Source organism: Haliaeetus albicilla, chromosome 9, assembly GCF_947461875.1.
Source record: "Haliaeetus albicilla chromosome 9, bHalAlb1.1, whole genome shotgun sequence".
NCBI lineage: Eukaryota > Metazoa > Chordata > Aves > Accipitriformes > Accipitridae > Haliaeetus > Haliaeetus albicilla.
This window is the reverse complement of record NC_091491.1, coordinates 6,545,297-6,568,658: the sequence shown is the minus strand read 5'-3', so window position 1 is coordinate 6,568,658 and position 23,362 is coordinate 6,545,297. Positions and strand designations below refer to the sequence as shown.

General features: G+C 37.4%; 1 protein-coding gene across 4 annotated transcripts; it reads right to left on the bottom strand.

Moving 5' to 3' along the window:
• Positions 1-5,004: 5,004 nt before the first annotated feature.
• On the bottom strand, positions 5,005-23,257 carry INPP5K (inositol polyphosphate-5-phosphatase K). 4 transcript variants are annotated; one of them, XM_069791290.1, is made up of 13 exons: positions 23,074-23,257; positions 20,425-20,532; positions 19,627-19,735; positions 16,559-16,675; positions 16,046-16,218; positions 14,449-14,560; positions 13,769-13,878; positions 13,152-13,178; positions 11,229-11,421; positions 10,847-10,984; positions 10,221-10,304; positions 8,845-8,949; positions 5,005-7,728 (listed from the first exon to the last, which is right to left on the bottom strand). In XM_069791290.1, the coding sequence occupies exons 1-13, from the start codon at positions 23,118-23,120 to the stop codon at positions 7,630-7,632; spliced, it is 1,422 nt and encodes a 473-aa protein (XP_069647391.1). In that variant the 5' UTR covers positions 23,121-23,257; the 3' UTR covers positions 5,005-7,629. The 4 variants fall into 4 exon arrangements, with proteins under 4 accessions (XP_069647391.1, XP_069647389.1, XP_069647393.1 ...); XM_069791288.1 differs by lacking the exon at positions 23,074-23,257 and adding an exon at positions 20,743-21,178; XM_069791292.1 differs by lacking the exon at positions 13,152-13,178.
• Positions 23,258-23,362: the final 105 nt, after the last annotated feature.

Sequence of the window (23,362 nt, the reverse complement as noted above, 5' to 3'; positions counted from 1 at the left end):
CTTTCCATTCCTGCAGCAGTTTAAAGCATCTTCAGCTATAAGCTTCTGTTTGTATTCAAGCGCAGTACATCAGAAACTACTTTTCTCTGGCCATTCCTGCAGCACCAACAGTACTTGACAAATACAAACTGCTGTTCTCAAAGTAGCAAATTACAGTTTTATGGACTGTTAATGAGTATTTAAAACTTCTTAGAAAGCTGAACTAATAGCTTTTCTCTCTCTGATGTCTCCCCCAGGATCCTGGCACATGCTATTCGGGATAAGGTTTAAAGGAACAGTTCCCTCTGGGAATGACAATTCAGCCCCACCACTGTCCTCTACTGTCACTACAAATAAGTCAGTAGCATTCCTGAACCATTTACTGGAAACCAAAGAATACCACAATTGCCACTATCTCATCTTCCAACAAGGCAGAGCTCTCGGGTTTTTCTGAAGTAAAAAGACTCTCCCGAACAATTGTGTCACCCACACAGCAAATGTCTTAGCTAATTTTCAGATCGAGTTTCAGATTACTTACTAGAAAGACAATGCTAGGAAACTGGAGCAACAGGCACAGATGTGTACTTCAGTACAAGATGGCTCTGCCCAGAGCAATCTGCTCCCAGAACTGAACATCTATTAAACAGTTTATAAGTACCTATGACAGATATATAAATTCACAGTTGCATTTAGGTGTATTTAAACATAAGGAGGATTTTTAAAAGTTCCTTCTCTTTAAACTCTTTTAATTAGCAAGTATACAAAGCCAGTTAGAAAATATTCTGAAGCAAAACACACAGAATGACCATTCATTCCAAGTACTGAAAACTGAAATTATTCTTAGAGAAGTACTGTGTCTTTTTAACTACTTACATCCACCATGTCAGACCGGAAATAATCAGCTCATGGATTTTCCATTTGCTTACATACAAACCCAGAACCTAGGTCAATAAAAGTCCCAAGTTAACAGAGTACTCAGTTCCTCCAGCTATTAGTAACAGTCCGTTAATATGTTTCTCTACCACTGAATTTCTCATGAATGAACCTTCCTGTAACATTCAGGGCACGAATCCAGTGACAACATGGACAATCAATATTGAAGAGGATCAAAATACTCTCTTCAAAGCTCCTTCCCTTCCTCTGTAGTTTGAAAGTGCTTCCAGAATTCTGATAAATGAACACGGTCAGGCCAAACACCAACTGCAAGTCACACTAACTTTGGTATATTGAAGTATTTCTACAGGAAATACACTTTAATCATTTTCTAAACTCCCAGTCACTTAATATTCATGTTCACTGCTCTAATTTCATCCTAGCAAGAGAAGACTATTCACAACACAGCTACAGTCACTCCAATGACCAACCAGCCTTGCAGAAGCCTCCTGTTTTTGCACTAGCATTTCTCAGTTCAGAACAATCGTGACTAAGTTGGCTATCGTTTAACTAAACACTACAAGAAGGGAAAAGAGAACAATAAAAAACAGGCTTACAGTCTTGCGTTCTCCATTGCGACTAACCACACGGATGATTTCTCCTGTAGGAATACGTTCAATTTGCAGTGCCATTTTTCCAAGGTAAGTTAGTAAATCTCTCTATTCTTTACGGATAGTTCCAATTGCAAAGCACAGCAGCAGAACTCCCTGAGTAGTCTGGGAGAAGACCTTGACTAACTGCAATCTTTGGTTCAGAGCCCTGTTGTGAGAGGAAGAGATGAACCTCTGTATTTATACTAAGTGTAGGTGTGAGCTGAAACAACAATTAAGTTCAAGACTAGTTTCCACTAGTTACAATGTGTCAAGACAGTTCCAAGAAGCCTAAATTTATGTTCGTGTTTATTGCCGCAAACTTTGTTGATGTTCCATTTTAGTCCCAGCGGACTTAGAAAAGTCAAGTTGCTGCGGATGCCGTTTCATAGGTATTGGCACGAAACAATCACACGCTAGACTTTACAAACCTACCAAGAGATTATACGTAGAAAAGATTCTTCATCTTTGCCTCCAAGATACTTGGTTTAGAGACAGAGCAAGAGAAAATACTGATTGCTCCCATGGTAACTACAGGAAGTTCTTCAAATTGCTGCAGAACAAAATCATTATTAATTGAATCCTTGAGTAGCTAACTAATCATGACAAAGGAAATTAACTTGCACATTACTGCACAAAAATTCCTACTAGGAATATGAGAAAAATAATCTGGTGAACACTGGTTTAAGTGGAATTACAGAGCTTCGCTATAGTCATGTCATCCATGAAGGCAGTATCTAGACCTATCAGCCCCCAACAGATACAGATATCCTACTTGTGACTGGGGAAAAAAAAAAGATCAGTCTAAACATCAGGTATTTTAAGACTTGCTGTTAGGAGACAATTCCTTCTATCTTCTTGGCATAGCCAAATTTGAATTTTCAACTCTACTACAAACCAATTCCAGATAATACTGCTTGTCAAAACAGCCACCTACTTGTTCAGATTAACAAGCACCTGGCCATTCAAGAGCAGATACGGAAAACACCATTCTATTCAGTACCTGAAAAGAAATGGCCTGTAACTGTTGTGTGTTTCATATCTGGAATTATTCTCATACTTCCCTCAGCTGTTATATACAAGATTGTTACAGTCCAGCAATTATTTCCTTGACCAGTTAGTTCCCAATATACGGTTCTACTGAGAGATTTTAATCACATTTTAAAAAACCATCACTGTCACTTCCCCAGACAAAACCACCCTACTCTCAGTAATATGGAGCAATACCTGGCCTATCTTATCTATCCTTCCTATATTGAGAAATTACAAAGATCAGTAGTCTAGAACACCAAAGCTGTTTAACTGGAATGATTTCTGGGACGCAGCTACCAGAATTATGTGCAAAAAAACTACTGGAAATGGGCTACAGGTCAGTCAGAAAGGAAAAATAGAAAAGGATAAAGAAAGTAGAAAGAGGCTGAAGGAAAAAAGTATATATAAAAGAGAGGACAAAATAGAAGAGGGAAGAGAGGAACATAGTGTGGTCTCTTCTGAGACCAAGCAGTAGGCTTTAAAACCACAGTTACAGTAAAGCTCTCATTTGATAGACAATGCTGACAGATTCCCTACTAGGGCTGATGTCCGTATTTGATAAGTGTCAGTTTCAAACGAAGTATGGTTAACAGGTTAAAATGTTTGCCATTATATTTTTCTTCATTTTGCGGTGCCTGTAAATTCTTATTTTCCGAATTTTATCTGCACCTCCGCATTTCCTCTCACCACTCTGCATTCCCAGATCTCATACTTCCCCCGACTTCACTGTTTTCCTGCAGTGATTCTTAGAACCTGTGCTTCAAATGCTCCCACATAGACTTCTCTTGCTCCTTTCTAGATTGCACATATGAGATATGCTTTTAATTGCAGAAACCTTGTAAGGGGAAGACAACAGTTCCACTGTAATACAGGGAGGTGGGATGTACACAGATACATGATCTTTCTTAAGTTGAAGCAATTGAACTGACAAGTTCAGTATAGTTCCTGAGTAGATCAGTTTCCAGAGTAACTAAATGTGTACCGCATAGGTTCATCAGGTAGTAAGTGCCATTGCCTTGGCTGAACAAAGCAACTACACAAAGAATAGCTTACTCTGCACTACTGTGTACTACACAACTCTCTAATGTTAGAGCTTGCAGCTGAAGAGAGTTAAAGATAAAAGAAAGCAACCTGTCCACATAGACAACTGGCCTCAAACACTTCCATCTTTACACAGAAATCTTTTTCTCTATTCTCTTTCAAGATTGGTGTAAAAAAAAAAAAGGGGGGGGGCGCGCAAGATTGGTGTTAAAAAAAAAAAAAACAGGTATAAGGAAACTAGGACATTATCTGCTTAATGCATGAGTTATGAAGTTAAATAACATCATACAGTGACGAGTACGAGGAACTTTCTGTGATCTCTGTATCTTGTTATTATAAAAGAAATTGCTTCATTTCCATCACTTTCAAATAGCGAATCCCTATATCCACAGACAGAAAGGGCCATCGGAAATATTCCTGTTAGCAATGCAGAGTTCTCAAAAAAGGTATCGTTTCCTCTCTCAAGGAAAACCTAATTCAAGCTTTGTTCAACTGGCCTTTCCACTGCAGTATATTAATTAAGACAAGTTCATGTGAGTGTCACTTAGTGTCCAAGAGCAGAGAAGGAAGTAGTGGTAGTAGAAACAATAGTCTTTATCAGAACGTATTTTTAGGGTCTAACAAACACGCAAGACATCTTAGAAATATTTCCTGTTTACACAGAGCTGAACTATCTATGTGCAATGATACACTGCACATCCTGAGGTTAGCTAGGAATCAGAAATATATGGAAGTTAAATAAGGGTATACTGGACAACATTCCTTGGTAGACATATTTCCTATTTTAAAATAAATTCTCTAACAGCAGGGAATTTTTGCCAAGAAAGGTTGGACCAGATGATCCTTGAGGTCCCTTCCAACCTGGTATTCTATGATTCTGTGATTCTATGAATTACAAAAAGTTACCTTTAGATGGAAATTATTCGACAGCAAATTTATATTAAAACATACAAAATTTAAAATACGAAGTATAATGTAGCAGTTCTTTCACAAAGACAAAAAAGACATCTCAAATCACACTGTGAAAAATTCACTGTGAAAAAGTGCAATTAGAAGAACCTGTTCTTAAAAAATAAGAAAGCAACTTAAGCAGCTTGAGCATTTTTACAATGAAAATATCAAAACCTCCTCAATGGGGGAGGAGGAACAGAAAATCCAAAAGAGAAGTCCATTTAATACTGGATCCATTTAAATAGAAAAAAAAAAAAATTAATCTGCTTTGTCCAAAGGAAAAATAGTATTTGTCCTTGCCCTTCTTTTGCAGTCCAAAGCCCTACCACATTTTACTCCTGACAGATTTCCATTCTAAAATACTGTTGTATCTGTGCATTAAACATGACCAAAGTTTCTTGGAGAAAGTTTACCATGCACGAATTAATCCTCCCCACGCAAACCAATGTGTTCATTCTTCAAATTAACAGAGGCCATGTAGAACACTTCACTGCCAGGATTTATTTTAGTGGTACATGAAAAGAAAACACGTGAGTATAAAAACATTTCCAGTGATTATAACATCCAATTAAAGGTGTTTTAAGAAAGATAAATTTCATCAGAAATTGCATCATTACATGTCATGGAATAGTTTGAAAAGCTACCATAGGTAACAGTAGTAAACAAAAGTGCCACTGTGTGCATAATACTTAAGAAAGAAGTATACAGTTCTGTGCAGCATCCTACTAACACACAAGTGGATTCAATCACAGCTGCTGTGGGCATTTTCAGTGAAGTCCTGTGGTTCAAAGGATTAGTTTACAAAATGCAGCTTCTGTGTCCAGTGATTGAGAGAGCGCATTATCAGCTCTCATACAACATTAAGGATCTTGAGTTTCTTGCCCATGTAAAGCAGCTGTATGGCTCCCCCTCTGAGCTGCTCATGAACAGCAGATGCACCCCGATTAGAAGAAACTGGATCTTGGTCCACAATAAATCGCCAGCTGTGGTCTGGAATTCAAAGACCACTATTCTTTGAGCTCTCCACAGAATCTCCTTGCATGGAGTACAGTAATACAGTTACACAAGTAAAATCAGAAGCAGAATACAACTCAAGAACTGCAAAAGTTCTTTGCAATTCAGTAGGGATTTGTCTGATGCCCTAATTGCCATGAAAAGTCACGTATCTGAAAGATTCAGTGCAAAATAAATTCTTGTAAGACCAGTACAAATGTGAAAACTGTTTCTATTATTGTTCCAAAGTGTAATAGGAATGTACAAACTGTAAACCTCAAGGCAGTTTTAATCCATGCAATGAACACAGTATCCTCTGAACCTGCCCTCACTACTTAAAACTGGAAAGAGTTCCCAACACCAAGCATTAAGCTGAGATATGACTAAAATTTAGAGGCTAAGTGTTCTTATATCCCACACTGAACTACCTAACCAGTTAACCTATGTTATAGTTTCCACAGTATACAAAGACATCCAGACCACAGATTTTCTACAGTGAATGATATAAGCAAGTAATTGCAAAACGAATGTCATACCAAGGTGTTAACCTTCTATCTCAAAAGAATCCTGAAAAAAACTAAGGCTTTGAGAAAAAGAGCCAAAAAGAATCCATTCAGTTTTGAAGCAATATTCCAACATAAACACACCATCATCCTTTGCTTTGCTCTTCCACTTGAACCGAATTTTCTCTTTTCCATCCATAACCAACATGACAGTGATTATTAACTAACTTTACTTACCATACAATAGTATGTAGCTCGAAGCTGTGTATCTAGAACATGGGAGACTCACAAGTGCTCTTTTCCAGCACTGCAGTCTGAGATTCTGTGGAATGTTGGTGCCTCTTCCAATCCTTTCCAAATATCTCCATTTCCTCATCAAGAAACAAAACCATTTCTGAAGCTAACTACCTTTCAGGTTTTTAAAGGTACATGATTTTTCTTACTCCATCTTCACCCTCAAGTGCACAGGATCCATTAAGGTTTAAGCACCTCTAGAAAAACAGAAATTTTGCAGACCGATTGCTATAAACTGAAGAGATTTACAATTTTGGTAGCACAGATTATGCCGTAAGAAAGAATTTGTTCCACTGAAATTTCCCATTTATAATCCCATTGTCTCCGTAGTCAGTGTAGCAATTATGTGGCAGGATGGTATCAGGGAAGTACTTAAATATGGCTTTAGCTTTTGAAATTCAGTATGACAACAGAAAACAATCAGGGTTTAGTACCATGATCTTTGCCTACAAGTGCTTCATGAACTATGGTCTGCTCACCTATGCTAAAGCATTTCTCAACTTAAGCAATTTCTTTCAAAAATTGTGGGATCCTGGTTAACTATGAGCCAGGGACTAGTATAAAAGTGGGTTTATTTTGCTTTTTTAAATCAGAGGGAGAAATGCAACAGGCAAATTGCTAAATTGTTTCATAAAAGAAGAATTTAAAAAAAAAAATCAGGAAAAGTGTGTTTTGATAGATGTATCTCGATCTGGAAAATCCTACAGTTATCAGTAAGGCATGAAGAAAAGGGATCTATTACCAAAGGAGAATTTAAACACTCCAAAGATTTTGTTTTCATGTGACTCGTTGCCACACGTGTTTCCCAAAAGGTAATTAGCTTACATTTGAAAGGCAAATAAAATTCTAAAACAAGCTAACTAGCTGTATCTAATAAATAATTTTTTAAATAACTTCATTTAAACTCAAAATTTGGAAATCAATTATTAAGTGGTTACAGCATAGTAAATATTATATCGTAAATAAAGTATCCTCTACAAAAAAGGAGCAAGCCTAAAAATCTATTACAGATCACAACTCACTTAGGTTAAATCATTGTATTAGAAATGTCTATCACCTTAAAACATACAGCATTCATTCGGTGCTATTTTTACGTTTCTCATCCAGTGCAAGAGAGTTACTCTCCCTGTAACAATAAAAATATCTGTTTTCACAATAAATTATCTTCTATGAACTTACAAAGTTTCTGAACAATCCTACCTGTCTTACTTGCACTGTCTTACTCCATCTTCTAAGAGTAAAAGCTTATAATCACTAAGACATAAAGAATCATCTGACTCCTGAATTGGGACCACTAAATGCCCTTTCTGCCTTCAGAACTCATCAAGTGATTCTAGATTGTCAGGTTTCTGCATCCAGCTGTTCTCTTCCTGTGTCAGATTCTTTTCTATTAATGTTCTGTTAGGCTGAATCTAGAAGACAGACAGTAATTATCAAATTAACACATTTAGAAACACTCTGTTGCTCTGTACTATCAATACATTATTATATAAAGATGTCTTACATACTTGCTAGAAACTGAGAAAATTAAAAGTGATGCATCTATACAGCAATTATGAAATTAAAAAAAAAACAACCCACCAAACAAAAACAAACTAGTAAAAACCCACTAAACTGATACCAAAACATTGTCATGCAAAAAGAAAGGCACATGGTGTGTTACATCCACATACAACTGACAATCATCCTGCAGAGTTTGTGGGAGATCTTAAGCTCAGAGACAACTGAAATACTGGACTCTGCAATGCTTCTCACCAATATAGAAAGAAAAATATGAACAGTATCACTGAGATATACCACCCAGCCCAGTAACTTTCATTACTGTATCCCCTAAGGTAATGGAGTTTCACAATCTTGTAAAACCCTTCATCCAACAACAATGCAGATCTTCCATTTTAAATCATTCTACAACACATTATCACAGCCACAACAGCATGGAAAATTATGCACAAACAAAATGAAAATTATGCACAAGCAAAAAATGCTTGTGTAGAAGAAGCAATGCTCGGTCACCTCATCTAGTCTGGGCAGGTTAAGTTACCCTTTCGGAAATTAAACAAAGCAGCTTGTTAAACAAACAACTTGAGTTCCAGCTGCCCTGTCTTTCCCAAATTCAAGTGACTAAATATACAGGAAGCACTTCCGTGCAAATCTGCCACAGAATGGAACACAAAGAGTTCACTTAGAATCTGTCAGAAAGTTGGCAGCATTTAAGTTGATTTGAGTTCTCATCTTTACAGAAACTAGGGACCTAACTGACAGAGCCTGAAGTTCCAAAAATGAAAGCTGAGAGAAAGAAACCTGCCTTATTTCATTACAATGTGTTGCCATAATAGCTACTCAGAGTCTTTTAGCATATCAGCAAATTCTTTTACGGGATGTTAGCCAGCATATATCCTCTTTGCAATTACTTCTGCTGCCACCTCCCCCAGGATTAGTACAGCTGCACACACCTATGTTCAGCTGCATATGAAAGCAAAAGAAATAAAAAACACATCAATGTTAATCAAAGCTTCCAAATATATTACCTGAAAAGGCTGGCTGATACCAACTATTGACTGCAAATTATTGCTATAGTAACAAAGCAAAAATTCTCCTCCCATATCAGGTATTTCTGCAGCACTCATGTAAACCTGTCAACAAGAATAAGAATAGGCAATGGGCAATTTCCACACAGAAAGAAGCTTACAAAAAAGCAGTCTCTGCCATTCAGGACACCATAAAAATCAGTATTTACTTTAGAAGCAAGTTTTTAAATGTAAGCTGAAAAGGATGAGGACAGAAATAACTCATGAAACCACCTGAAAACTAAGTCTGGGAGGAAAAGCGAATATCCTTTACCATGTTAGCAAGCTGACTTGGTTCAGCAAGAAGGGAGAAGAAACCCAGAGCTGTAAGGGAAGGAGCAAGGCCACACAAGCAGCAAGTAGGGAGATGAACTGCCTCCTGGTGGCAATAAGCTGTTACATGACACAGCAGAGCAGACTCTCCACCTCGATTTTGTACTATCCTGAAGACCCATGGTTCCTGAACTGCAGCCTACAGTATCCTGCTAAACCAGCGTTCATAGTACTTAGATTTCTAAGCTTAGTGATAGGAAACCATGATATCAGAGAAATTTTCAGATTCGGAATACTGATACGATACAATTGGGTTCTTGTTGTAAACTTGATGCTAACTTACAAAATCTCTAACAAGAAATAACTGCTTTCCATTGTTGCCTGGAAAATCTCATCCATCCTTGCACTCACTGTGTCTCAAAATTAAATTTGAATTTCTGTTTGTTCAGATAAATACCTCTGGAAACAGATAATTTGTTCAAAATAAGTTTTGTTTGTTGGTTTGTTTGCTTGAAATCACTTTAGGTAATCATACTAGAAAGCTATGGAACAGACAGCAGCTTTTAAAGAGGGACCAAAACACTCAGGAGCCAAAATGAAGAAAAGTCTAAGAAACCCTAATCTGTAGCTGTATTAGATACCTGGAACTAATTGTGTTAGTAACATTAGGTACTTAAACCTGTAACAAAAATCACACAATAAATATTTAGGATACACTGAGCAACTTTGTAAATCAGATGCAAAAATGGCCAGTTACTTATTCCAGTAGCAGAAACTGACCAAAATATAAAATGACAGTACTTTTTAATACAATGAAAACTCACTACAGAAATAAATTTCTTTTTCATCAATTCCCTTAAGCAATATGATCACACCTGAGAACATATGCTAGACTACCTGAAAATTAGTAAGAATTAAGAAGAAGGCCTTTAAACAATAATATCACTCCCAATTAGCTTTGACTGGGAAGGAGGATACAGAACCCATAAGAGGAAGGGGATATGGAACAAATAGACCTTGAATGCTATGGGAAAGTACATTAGAAAGAAATACAACTGGCTTACTTGTTTACTGTCTTTGTTAGAAGAAATTTCATCATCTTCTACCCAAGCATAAGTAACATAGTCATTCACATGCCTGAAAGCCACCTGCAAAGAAAGAATCAAACCATTAGCCTTCTGAAGGAAATAAAAAACATACTACATGGAAAACTCAAAAGTTGTGAGAGAGATGTTTACTACTTCACTGAAGTAATTAAACACTTCACTTGTAAGATCAAAACATTCTGGAGGCATGCACAAATCTTTTGTTTCTGAGATGGTGCAAGTGCCCTGTTCTTTCACCCTTCCACTGACGTTCTTTTATTTTTGTTCTTTCTTTGCTGTACAAATCTTTTGAACTGCAGGCATTAGGGGAGGACAATTCCTTTCCACAGCTTCTGCACCATTTTACTTAAATAAAACACCACATTATCTTAGCAGAGAATTTAAAGGGTGCAAAAGAGCTCGCATGCTATGCAACTAAACTGTCAGCATACAGAAACTGACGGCAATCAAATATACACGACTATTTCAGAGAGTTTTGCACCAGCAAGAATCACAATGTCCCATGACAGAAGACTATCAACTACCTTTTCCAGTCATATTCACCATCTTCATTGGAGTAAAGAGCCATGATGTGGTAACATTACCTTGAAGAGTCCAATCCAGTCCCAAGCACTGCTTGGGAATTCAGGCACTGCGGAATAGCTGATTAGAACATCATGTTCCGCACTCCACTCACCCTCGGGATTCAGTGTGATCAAAGGATCTGATAGAAGAGGCTTCAACTAGACAAAAGAACAGAATTTCAAGTCAGTTAAGTCTGTCATTCTTTCAGTTATTCTTTTCAAGTTATTCTCTGGCACATTTGCTGTGGGACTCTCGAATGGAAATAACCTGAAAGGTATTTCCTGCCTTTACTATGATCAGAATGAAACAGAGATTATGACTTACAAAGTTTAGAAAACCAACTTCTCTAAGGCAACACTTAGTAAAACAATCTTTTTCTTAATAACATAACTGGGACAGCACCTCAAGTCCAAAAGTTCCTGTAACAGGTTTGTGATCGCTGATGCCATAGCTCATGTGGCTGATATAGTTATTCAAAGTAACAGAAATTGTCTGTTCTTCTTCAGAGAATTCGACTTCTTTTGATGCATGCTGGCAGAGATTTTTTACTCTCCAAAGAATCCTATCGGTCCACGCTGGCTTTCTTTTCTTCTCACTGCAAGAGTGTAAGATAAAAATGAAATGAGAAGAAAAACAGTTGCCAAAAGCTAAGACTACTGTGCAAAATCTACTCAAAGTTAAAAGACTGTCAGATACATATTAATAAAAGAAGGCAATCACATCCAAGCTTCATTTTACAGCTCTGTTCAATATGCTTTACAACCAAGGTTTCCTTAATTTGAGCTCAACTCCATTTACCACAAATAAGTTTCATAGGTTTCCGAAAGAGGAGTAAAATGAAGGGGAGAGGGGCATTTCAATGGGTTAGTTGGCTTCATACAGGAAATGATACTTTCTCCTAAAACACTCCATAAAAACATGCACGAACATGGAGATAATACAGCAACTGCCCCAAGCTTCAAATGTATAGTTATTCTGAGAAAAGGGGCATAAACTTAAGGAAGATGTAGGAAGAGTCTGAATGACGTTTGATATTATTCAAAACATTTGAGAACAAGTTTCTTTTAACAACAAAAAATGGACAAACAGGTATCTTATACTAATCACAGGTGACACAGCAATGCTTTATTTAAAGTTCCTCTAAATTGTACTAGCCTGCTTTTCAAGTTTGCAAGCTATTTGCTGTCTCGTAACAAAAGGCTTTAAAAATTCCATAATCAAGAAAGTTGTGCCTGCAATCTGCAACTGTGCTATACATCAAACTGTAATCATAATTCAGAGTTTCCTTTTATACCATATCAATAACAACAGAAGACATGAGCGTTTCGTGGTTCTCTCTGTAGTGGGAAGAAGACTTAACAGCAACTCTCTGTATGGATGTATCACTTCAAATTGAAATGGAGAAAAGATCATACCCTATGGAAGAGGAATTAGAATGGACTGGATTGAATTATAAATGTTAATGAGCAGGATGTGTAAGGAAAACTGTCAGTTTAATAACTTTGAATATCAAGATCATCATAAACTGGAAATGCCATTTAGTTCCATATTCAACATACTTTTGTTTTACCCCTTCCCATTACAAGTCTGACTCACCTTTAGTAAGGTGAAAAGATTTTAAATGACTAAGGGGCCATATCCCACTTACTCCAGTAATTATATAAACCGACAGAAATCTTATGAGCTGCATATGTCTGCTCTGCTGTGCAAGAAAATATCAGAAGAACAGCTTAAGTTAATACACTCACTATTTTAGAGAAAACGGCATATTAGATGGGAAACAAAACCTGAAAATCCACATTGAAAAAGTATCAAAGATAACAAAATACCGTGTACTTCATATAAAGCACACTTTCCAAGGGTGCTTGCCTTGAGGTCTACTGATCACCCCCCATCTGACCATAATACCTCTGCTAGCTTTAACAACAGCAGAATGCACACAGTATGCATAAGCATACTTCTTGTTCTTTAAATGAGCCAATACAAACTATTAGGCTATGAATCATTCTTAGAATGCCTAGTTTTGGATTATTACAAGTGTTTTTTGTTAAATGGATTTAGTGCTGGTCCCATTATATTTCTTCATGCTCAATTAGGGAGCAAAATGTCTTTGGATCCAAATGAATAAACTTGCAATATTAAGTGCAACAGCAGAGTAGATAACACTACAGCTTTCAGACAGGTTCAGAAAAATCCCTGAAGAAAATCAGCTGTCATCTGATTTTCAAATATTTCACAAAAATCAAATCAAAAGCTCGGGAAGGAGCATTGTTTTGATTCTGAAATATTTACAAATCTATGAAATCCAGAAAGTTCTCTTCTTACTTAAACCAAAACAGGGACTTCTGCTCTCTGGAAGTAAAGAAAAAGATCAGTACAAAACCCCTGTTTGGACAGGAACTTATCCTTCTGTTGAAACATAAGACTAATGCTTAACAACAAACTTTAGTGTCAGAAAAAACTCTGGAAACTTAAACTACTCCATTTCCAACTTAAAATTAATTTATAAAGACACATTGACATTTATTTTCAAATACCAGCAGTATCAAATGAAATGCTTAAACAGAGAAGGAAAATTAAAATTGTAGACAATTACTCTTTTCCTTTTGCTTATTTCTGACAACCAATGGGCACTTTTAGTATTAAAGAAGAAAAAAAGTGGCTTAAACAAGCACTGGTTTATTCTGTTAAACTAGTCTTTCCAAAAAGAAAGCTGGGTTCTTTCACTACTTCCCTCCTTCAATCAGCTGACTCAGGCTTCTTCAGCCAGAAATATTCATTTATTCAGGTCTGACTACTGAATGAGCCTAACAGAATAGCCCAATAGCCCCAGTTAACCAGTATATTCAGGAAATTCAGATTTGCTTACTGAAGTGATATTTAGTCAAGCACCACACTCACTCTAATATTCCATGTCTAAACTCATCTTATTATGCTTTTACCTTGTATCATATACATCCGAATAAAGGTCAAACTTGTAGGTGGGTTTAAACTGCAGAGGACCCTCTATGAATTCCTGAAGAAATGCTTCCTTCTTTTTTGCCATATTTAACTGCAGAAATAAAAAGTAACTTTTAAAGATTATGTTTAAAAAACAGAGTTTAAAGGACAATTGGGAAAGGAGATGAGAAAGCATGTTCCAAGAAGAATTCAACATCTGTCAGTACAACGTATTTGGAAAGATAAATTCAGAAGTTCCTCTTTGTTACTGCCAGAACTCTTGACAGGATCTGTTTAAAAGTTTTGTAGCAGTTTGACTCAAAACAAATTCTAGAATAAGCTTCTCTTAAAAATAATGCTTGGGAGAAGAAAAAAGGAGGAGAATTTAAGGTGAGGAACAATTCACAAGCCATAAAGTTCAAAGAAAGCTTCAGTCAAACATGAACATTGTAAATGAGTAAGAAACTAAACAAAAGCAGAAAAATTCTGCAATTAACGTGGGGTTACGACTGAAAAGTGAGAGAGAGAACAGCTAGGTCTGTTCCACCTCATGACTACCCTGAATTTGTGTTCTTTAATAGAAATTAAAAACTCAAGAGGTAGTAATGTTAATGGCCGTGTTGTGTTTGTATGCATTAAAAACAAAACAAACAAAACCCCCAAACAGATTAAGACAACATACCTGGTCCTTTTCCCACAGCAGATTGTAACGCTTGTTATTTATTGATTCTCGGACAAAATGTATGCCATAATCTGCTATCCGGAAGTTTAGATCTCCAAACCAGAAGAGAACACTTAAAAAAATGGAAAAGCAAAAACCCAAGGAAGGTTTATAGGAATCCATTAACACAAGGGAAGAATTCAATAGAATATAAGCCATTATGGTAATTAGTGCTCTAATCACTTATATTACTTAATCTAAACAGCTTAAACACAAACATGAAGTTGTTATAGATAAGCTTACACAGGGATAACCTGCTGCTAAACAAAAAATTTAAAGGAATTGAAATAGTAAATTAAGTCCCTTGCATTCTTGCCGGTTGCTCATTACTGCCTGGGTATTAACTTCTCCTGAGTCTCCTAATGACTTACATCTCTATTAGAGACAGATTTAGAACTAAATTTTAACAGTAGGTAAAACAATTCACAAAATTCTTGACCGATAGACAAGCTGGTTATGTTAATCCACTAACTCAGAGCTCTGGTTTAGCGCCTTGGGAAAGCAGGGATACATAGTAAGTGTTCTATAGTTATTAGGAAAGAAAGTTATTATTACGAAGCAGTGCAGCGTATGTTTTAAACAACAGGAAAGCTGTTTCTTCAACTAAATTAACTTCTCTTTGAAAATCCTTACTTTCAATGTTTTGTTCAGGCATGGATACCCCAAACTTGATCTTATGAAAACAAAATTTTTATTTCAATTTGTAATTTCTTCTTAGAAGACAACAGTAGGTGATTTGGTACATGCCCATGTACATAATCAAGAAAATGAAACACATTAAATTGAAACACATGAAATATCAAACACTTATACTAAGGCAGGAAAAGTAGTGATTTTGAAAGTCATGTGTCATACATTTTATCTAATTCTAATGAACTAGTGATATTACATACCTATTCTGGATTTATCTGTCCTGGCAGTTTTATGGATATATAAAAAAATAAATTACCAAACTAAAATGTTTTTCTCAACCCTGTTTTAAATGGTTCTATTACCATATTTAGACTCTAGCACATGAAAACAAAGGAACATACAAATAATTCCTGCAGAATTAAGGAACAAGAGCTCAATTAGTGGCCCAAATCAGGTTTATTTTGGGGTTTGGGGTTTTTTTTTTTGTGAGACACCTGAGGGAAGTGTAATTCATATAGCTACAGAAATCATCAATCAAGGTTTTAAAGGCTGAATATTCCTATTTCAGTAGGAATAAAACCAATCCAAAACGTAACACAAATCTCCTAAAAAAATGGAGGAAGATAAACATTTAATAGTGATCTAACGGGTTTTTGGTATAAACGGGCTTTAGCTTCTAAAGCTCTCCAGCACATGACACGTGCAGTACATTTAATGTCATTCAAGACTGGAAGAGAACAGTCTTGCAAAATAGAACTCCATCTTCCAGGTTACCTTTTCCTCCCAGGATTCAGGGTCAGGGCTGAAAAAAACATTTAAAATAAAAATAATGGATGAAAACTCCAAAACCAAAACACTCTAGTGCACAAGTTTACCCCATAACAGATAAAAACAACACAGACAGAATAGGGTCTCAACAACTCACTCATGATCCAAGGTACTTGGAATATTCTCTCCTTCAAACTGCATTTCCAGAATTTTCTCAAAGTCATCCAATCGCTGCTCTGTATTCTCCATGTGAGCTGGCAAGTGGCAGTTCATGAAACAAATTGTATGACCATAGAGGGACATGCGGACAGTGACTCCTCCTTTGTTCCCCTGGTATGGAAGATGAATAACGATCTCTGAAACTATAGTCAACACCTGCAAATGTAACTATTAACAATACCTATAAATTTTTAAATCTTGCTATTTAGATTTAAATTAATAGAATTTTTTCCAACATAAGTTGTTGTATATCAGCTAATAAACCGGTAAAATTATGTTCTGTGCTGCATGCTTGCATACAAGGTTCAAACAAGTGAGTCTCACTGCTTGTCAGTTTATTAATTTTTAAGTAAACCATAAACCCACTCTCTCCCACCATGAAGCCATTTAGAGGCACACACCACCGTAAGCATAAGTAACCAAGGCAATCAAGTCTCAGATACTTCCTTACCCAGTATCCATACAGGCCTGTGCGTGTGTAGTGGGTATGAATGTCTCGTATGAAAGGAAGGTGGATATGCTTCACAAAGACCAGAAGTAGTAATCCCTGCATGCGAACAGAGGAGAGCTGGAAGAGATAGGAAAGAGGGAATGGTCATTTCCAGGAAGGTATCTGGAATTCCTTGGGCCTACTTCATAGGAGCTTTTAGGCGAAGAATGCCATAGCAGAAGACATGCAATTCCCAGCCAAGCCAGGCTTCAGTACTATGACACAATAAATGCAGATGCATTTCAGCGCTGTAAAGAATACATTCTTACAGTAGACTTGCTTATAAACAATTTTGATGAATCTCTCAACTAATTAACATTAGTTGTAACAGTATATTACAAATCTGAAGTTGACCTCAGAACATGTATTTGCCCAAACATCTTTAAGGACCTTTCTTCTGCCTCACCAGCCTCTTGTGAGCTTTAAGCAACCTGTTCATGAAGAACCAAATCCTTGATTTTTCACCTATAATCTTAATAGTGCATACCTAGAAGTCCTCCAACAGGAGCAAGTTTTTCAAATTGAAACATCCTTCAGCATATAACTAATCATTCTAAATGCCATTAAAATGCCTAAAAAGCACAGCGGCTAATTCTAGGCATTTGCAAAAACAATGAACTGCAAGTAGCAGGAACTCTTGCCTGCAATGCCTGTAAAAACTGATTTACCAAACACTTCCAAAGCAAAGATGCTTAGGGAGCACCTAAGACACTGTTTAAGCTTTAAGATACTGGGCGTTTTTTGTGGTTTGGGTTTTTTTTTGTGTGTGTGTGGAAATAGTCTAACAAAGATGTTCTTCATTAAAAATCTATGAACTTTACAATGTTCCTGGCATGAGACACAAAATTAATTTTAACTGTTTGTTTTAGTGATAATGATTCAATTTAAAATACAGCCATTGAAATAAACTAATTATAGTTCAATTTTATGCTGGATGAACTTAGAGAAAGACTACATTAGAATAAAACCTGATATTAAGAATAACACTGACTACACAACTGCTGGAGAAGTACACAAGCACAGCCCAAAATTTAAAACAGAACTCCTCCTTTCTTTGCCTCCATATCTACATAATTAAATGATTACAGAATATATGCTAATGTTTTCATTGTCCTTGAACCCAACAAAATACTAAACAGGATATTGAAATGATGGATCACAATTACTAGATAATGCATAAATATCTGTATTTGATCAGACATTTGGTGTAACCAGCATTCTCCTTTCTGTAATTATGTCCATGTGATACCAAGATCTTTCAGTTCCCTTTATTATTTGCTACATTTCATTCTGCTGTGGGCCAGTCCCCAGACATTCCTTAAGATCCATATGAAAACTCTTCTCTCTGTAGTCTTGAATGTCAAAACACAATGGATCCCTCCTCTGCTGGAACTAGCACTAGTCCCACCAGTATGTAATGCCAAATCAAGCAAAGACCTTTCATAGTGGGGATGTGATTCTCTTTATGGTGAAAGAATTGACTGACTCCAACCAACTTAACACTGAAAATGGACCCAGCTATTGAAGGGACAAGGAGGTGTGGGACATGCCCCAAGGACGACAACTACCCCTCTACACCCAACCTCGTCACAAGTCAGCAAAGAAGGGGTAACTGTTCCTCTCCTCAGCCAACTTCCCAGATAAGTCCTAGCATAAGGTGTCCTCACTGCCTGTTTTGATTTTGACCTGGCCTGACAGTGCCCTTATTATTAGCGCTAACCAAGTCCTGCTGAAAACCATTAGGTGGCAGCATCCATTCATTAGTGCGTCCAAAGTGTCGCATTTATAAATTAGAATTCAAAATCAACCATGCGTACCACTAGGAATTCTTTTTAACTGTCTGTATATAGGGCCTGAATGTCAGCCCACAGCCAGATTTTGAATCTTTATCAGCAATGACTAACACTAGAATGAACAATGGGTTTTTTTTTCCTTTTTATAATTCCCAATGGGTCCTTTGTTTTGTTTAATTACAGTTAAAAGAATGGCACAACTACTGAGTCTGATTAGCATGCAGATAATACAATCATCTCAGCAAAATCACCCTGAAATAATGCTTGACTTGGAAAACCAATACAACATTCAAAAGGCTTTTAATATCTTTTTATTAAAGAAATTCAGGATATCCTCCTATGTTTATTGTTTGCATTATTAAAATAGCTAGTACTTTAGCTGATCTTATGCCCCAGATATTACCAAAAATCTTGTAATTTAAACTACCATACAATGTTCTAGGTCTTCAATCAAAAATAAAGTCCTCAGAAAAATATATATACCCACTAAAATCCTGTTTTACATATATGCAATTTATTTTCACCTGCAAACAAGTTGGAAAAAAAAAGAAAAAGAAACCTTACCAATCTTAACGAAAATCACTGCCATTGCTTGGGATATTTATAGGGAAAGCAGGTACTTAAGCAGACTACATTAGAAGCATCACAATACAGTTCCCCAATATTTCACAGAGCAAAAAAATTTTCTACAAACAAGAGAGAGATAGAGATATTGTGGCCACAAGAAATATGCTATTGAGTGTAAGTTTACATCACATTTCATTTTAAATAACCTTCATTACTCTGTTCCTTGAGAATGCACTTTTACTACGACAGGAGTATTTTTCTGTTCATCACACAATTCTGCAGCACTTATACAGGCCATTGCCAGTATATCTGAACAACTTCTTGCTGTTTGTCATCTGAGCTGCAAAAGCATCAAAACTGCCCAATTATTCCAAATGAGAAATGAAAAAAACGTATGTCAAATTTTTACAGCTAAAATTAAGGACATCATTATTAATAGAGAAAAATTACAATTGCCTTTATCAACAAACCAGGAACACAAAAGCATGATGAAGAATCACTTCTAACATATGTGTAACTATGGAAGTGACTGACACCTGCAAAAAACACCATCAACTAACTTATCTTTTATGGAGAGTTTGAGGGGAAAAAAAAAAAAGTCTGAATGGGGAATGTCTGGGGAAGACATTTTCCTTCATGCTGTGACACTTAAGAGATGTAAACAATTACCTTGATATATCCCAATGGAGACAATACAGTCATGAAAAAAATGCTCCATGGATCATCAAATGCCAAGTCAGACAGAAAATTTGTGATTCTTGAGTTCACCTCCTGTAAGCTGAATACATCAAGATTACTCACACTGTATCATTTGGTTTTGACAGAATTCATATAACCTTTCCAGAACACAGGCCACAACATCCTAACAGACCTCTCTCAGCATAAGTCAGAAATTTCTTGCTGTTCAGTTTCTCATATACAAGCAGTTTAACCCATCCACAGGTCTAACACATCTAACACTGACATAAGCAAAGTTAAAGGAGCTTATATACACCTGAAAACAGAGTTTAGGACAATGTTAGACTCAAGATACGTAATGACAAATAACCTGGCTGTCAGGTCTTTAAAATTTCCAGGAAATCTGGAAAACATGATGGCAGATTGTGCCTAATAAGCTTGCAGTAATTTCTTTAAAACAAGCTGAATTTTGGATAACTTTCACATCAAAATGAATATGCCTCTATGTGCCAGCAAAGAAAACAGCAGCCAAAACCTTTTTGTGTGTTTAGAAAAAAGATATTCTGTATTTTGTCACAAAACAACAGCAGAAAGGAGAGAAGATTCTCTTGTTATAAATCACCTCTGTTTTAAGTCACTAACTCTAGTCTTCACCTTCTGTTAGCAATAATGTTAAACCGTCTCCGAGGCAGTGATTCACATTGCACAGTCCTTCCAGAACAGACAGTAAGCTGTTAAGACTTAGCAGTTTTGCAATAAACAAAAGCAAGTTCTTTAATATATACTTACCCTATAACATACATATCCATAGTTGGGCCCAGTGAATTGAGCTGAAGTAAACTAGTGACATCAGGAGGTGGAGAAGCTGTGCCCACATTCCAAGTAACTAAGTGTAGTCTACAAACAAACAAAAATCACAAAAAAACAATGCTAAAACTGAAACACAAACATGTAACCAACCCTAAGAGCGTCTAATTTCCCCATAGAATTTCCATCTACAGAAAACAAAGATTTTCTGTCACTTTTCTTCAATCAGAAATCTATTTATTAGCTAGCATTAAAAAAAACACCACCATCACAAAAACAATCAACTAGAGGGAACAAAACCTGAACTCTTGCCACTTATCCTTCAGCTTTTTCCCCCAGATAAGGAAAGCTTCATCTAGAGTGCGAGACACTTCTTCATGAATGTCATCATCCGAGCTGATGTCCTCTACACAAGCCATAAGCTGGGCTACTCGTTGACGGAGCTGCAAACGGCCACTAGACCCTGTGCTGCTGATACTCGCAGACCGGCTGCGGAAGTTGTGCAGGCTTTCTAAATCATTTAGGGAGAGGGCTGCTGAATCTTGAAATGCATCTTCACTACTGAAGGATGCCATTTGCTCAAAAGAAAAGAGTAACTATACTCTGAAGGACTAGCCCATTAAAATCCTAAGTATAAAAGAAACAGATGGCTAAGGGTCTTCCAGATCAAGTTTCCACTCATGTGAAATTCAACATTGCTTCTCAGGCAAAAGGACAAATGTAGATGCAGCAACGCTGAAAAAAACTGTAGCATTACCACCACACTCAATGGGTTGTTACAAAAGCTGCAATCACATCCTACCTCCCACAGTGAATTGTTTCTTCATAATAGATTTAATGTGGTTAATTCCATAAGCTCAAGATTGAAAAGAATTTATTGTTGATTTGAATCAATCATGTGCCTCCATCTGCAGGCAGTAGAAATATAATCTCCAGCTCCCAGACATACAAATACACAGTTCTGACCAAAACCAAAGCTACTGCTCCTCCAAGCACTGTCAGAAATATTTGCACATTATAGGACTTGTCTGTTGTTTTTTGCAAGCTGGTAATTTCAGTATCAGAGCTTCTCAAAAGGGATTCACTTTACCATCAATCTTGTTACATGTCAGACAGGCTTAAAAAATAATAAGCTGTTAATTTTCCATCCAGCTTAGGGTCCTAGAAGGACCTTATAAACACTGATAGTTAAACAGTGAATCCCACCAATACATCCATTATTAGGTCCATATTTTTATCCCCCAATCAACCGCCTGCTCAAGGTGACACGCAATGTATGTGGAAGGGCTGGAAAGTGACCTTGCATACCAGACTAAAATGATCCATACTTTCTGTAAGGCTACACTGAAGTCAGCCAAAACCTATTCTAAAACAGATTTGGGGGGGGGGGGAGGGGGAAGGCTGCTGATCTAATTCTGCCATCAGAGATGTATCACTTGGGAACACTCTCCAGTTACTAATTTCATAAGACAATTATCCGATTAAACAAAACTGAAGTAATATTGAAGTCATCCGTCATTACTGACAGAAATTAAATTCCTCAAAGTGCCCAGTATCTACACTACTGATAAGAACACAGGAAAGGCTGCAGTGCTAGAATGTACACCAAAAGAAAAAATACTTGTAAAAAATTCAAGAACATCCTTAATAATTCAGTGTCACTGCAGGTTATGACTATGTCTGCAGGAAAAACTTAATAGTGAGGAAGGTACATGCATCCGCATAGCAAATAACCTACAGCATTATGCTGTCCCAAAGGTCTACTGATGCTCCCAACTACTTCACAAGGCCGTACAAGTACTACCCACAGTAAAGAGGGGAGACTAGAGCGATACCAATTTTTGTATGATGACACAAGAACAGCCTTTACTAAAGGGAAGACAATACTGCTCAAACTATTCTGGAAGCATTCAGTACCACTAGAGTACAGCCTCAAATATGCTTTCTGCAAACACATTCCTAAATATGAGCAAACTACTGAATATATTATTTAGTGTCACTGACTCCTGAAATGATTTAATAGCAGAGAATTTTTTAGGGTCATAGTGTTTATAATACTGCGTTAAGATGACTTTTAAGATCTTTGAGCAAGCGTTAGTGTTCGTTGGTTGTTTTTGTGTTTGCTTTTTTTTTTTATTTTCGTGTTATAGACAACCACTCAACTACCCTTTAAGCAGATTTCTCTAGCGAACCAAGCCCACAGTGCGAGACACAACGTAAACACACCGCAAAAGCAGACGCCAAAGATTTATTAAGCTCCTTCCTCCTCACGAAAAGCGACAGATTTGAGACACTAGGTAGATTAACAGCAAGCGCAGTAGATCTTGCCCTCATGAAACGTAAGTAGGTCTCTGCAAAGTCCTGAGGACCCAAACAACACTCAATAAGCCTCCCTGAAACGACTCCAGTACCGACGCCTCCAAATCAGAAAATCAGCTTTTCTTCTCTATTTCCAATGACTACGCAACATCGCCAATTAGTATAACTCCCTGCTAATAAGCAGAAACACAAGCTTCGCTAATTCCGAGCTAATTGCGTAACGACTTAGCTACTTTTCTCCCGTCCTCGCAAAAGCCGCCCTCAAGACCCGCGCCCTCACGCCGAGCCGCCCCTCCGCCCCCGACCGCTCACCTCAGCTCCCTGACGGCGCCGCGCTGCTCCGAGCCCGCAGGCTCCATTCCCCCAGGGCTTCCAGTCAGGAAGCGATTGCGAAGGGGACAGCAAAGGCCCCGGCCTCACCCAGACGGGCCCGGCCCGGCCCGCGGCCTCCTCGTTCCCCTCAGCGGCGACGCGCCCGCTGCCGGCAGCGCTGGGCGCCCATTGGCCCGCGTGACGGAGGGCGGGGCGGGGCTGCGCAACGGCGGCGCCGGCGCCGCACGGCGCGCGGGAGGACGGCGGCGGCGCGTGCAGGCGCCCAGGC

Bases quoted from the DNA above. Each gene is read 5' to 3' on its own strand.
- INPP5K (XM_069791288.1), bottom strand. From the start codon at position 21,017: ATGGCATCCTTCAGTAGTGAAGATGCATTTCAAGATTCAGCAGCCCTC. The intron at 16,676-19,626 runs GTAATTGTTTAC...TATCTCTTCCAG, and splicing joins CTCCATTGGGATATATCAAG to CTCTCCTCTGTTCGCATGCA. The intron at 14,561-16,045 runs GTGAGTTGTTGA...CATTTTTTTAAG, and splicing joins CCAAGTACCTTGGATCATGA to TGTTCTCTTCTGGTTTGGAG.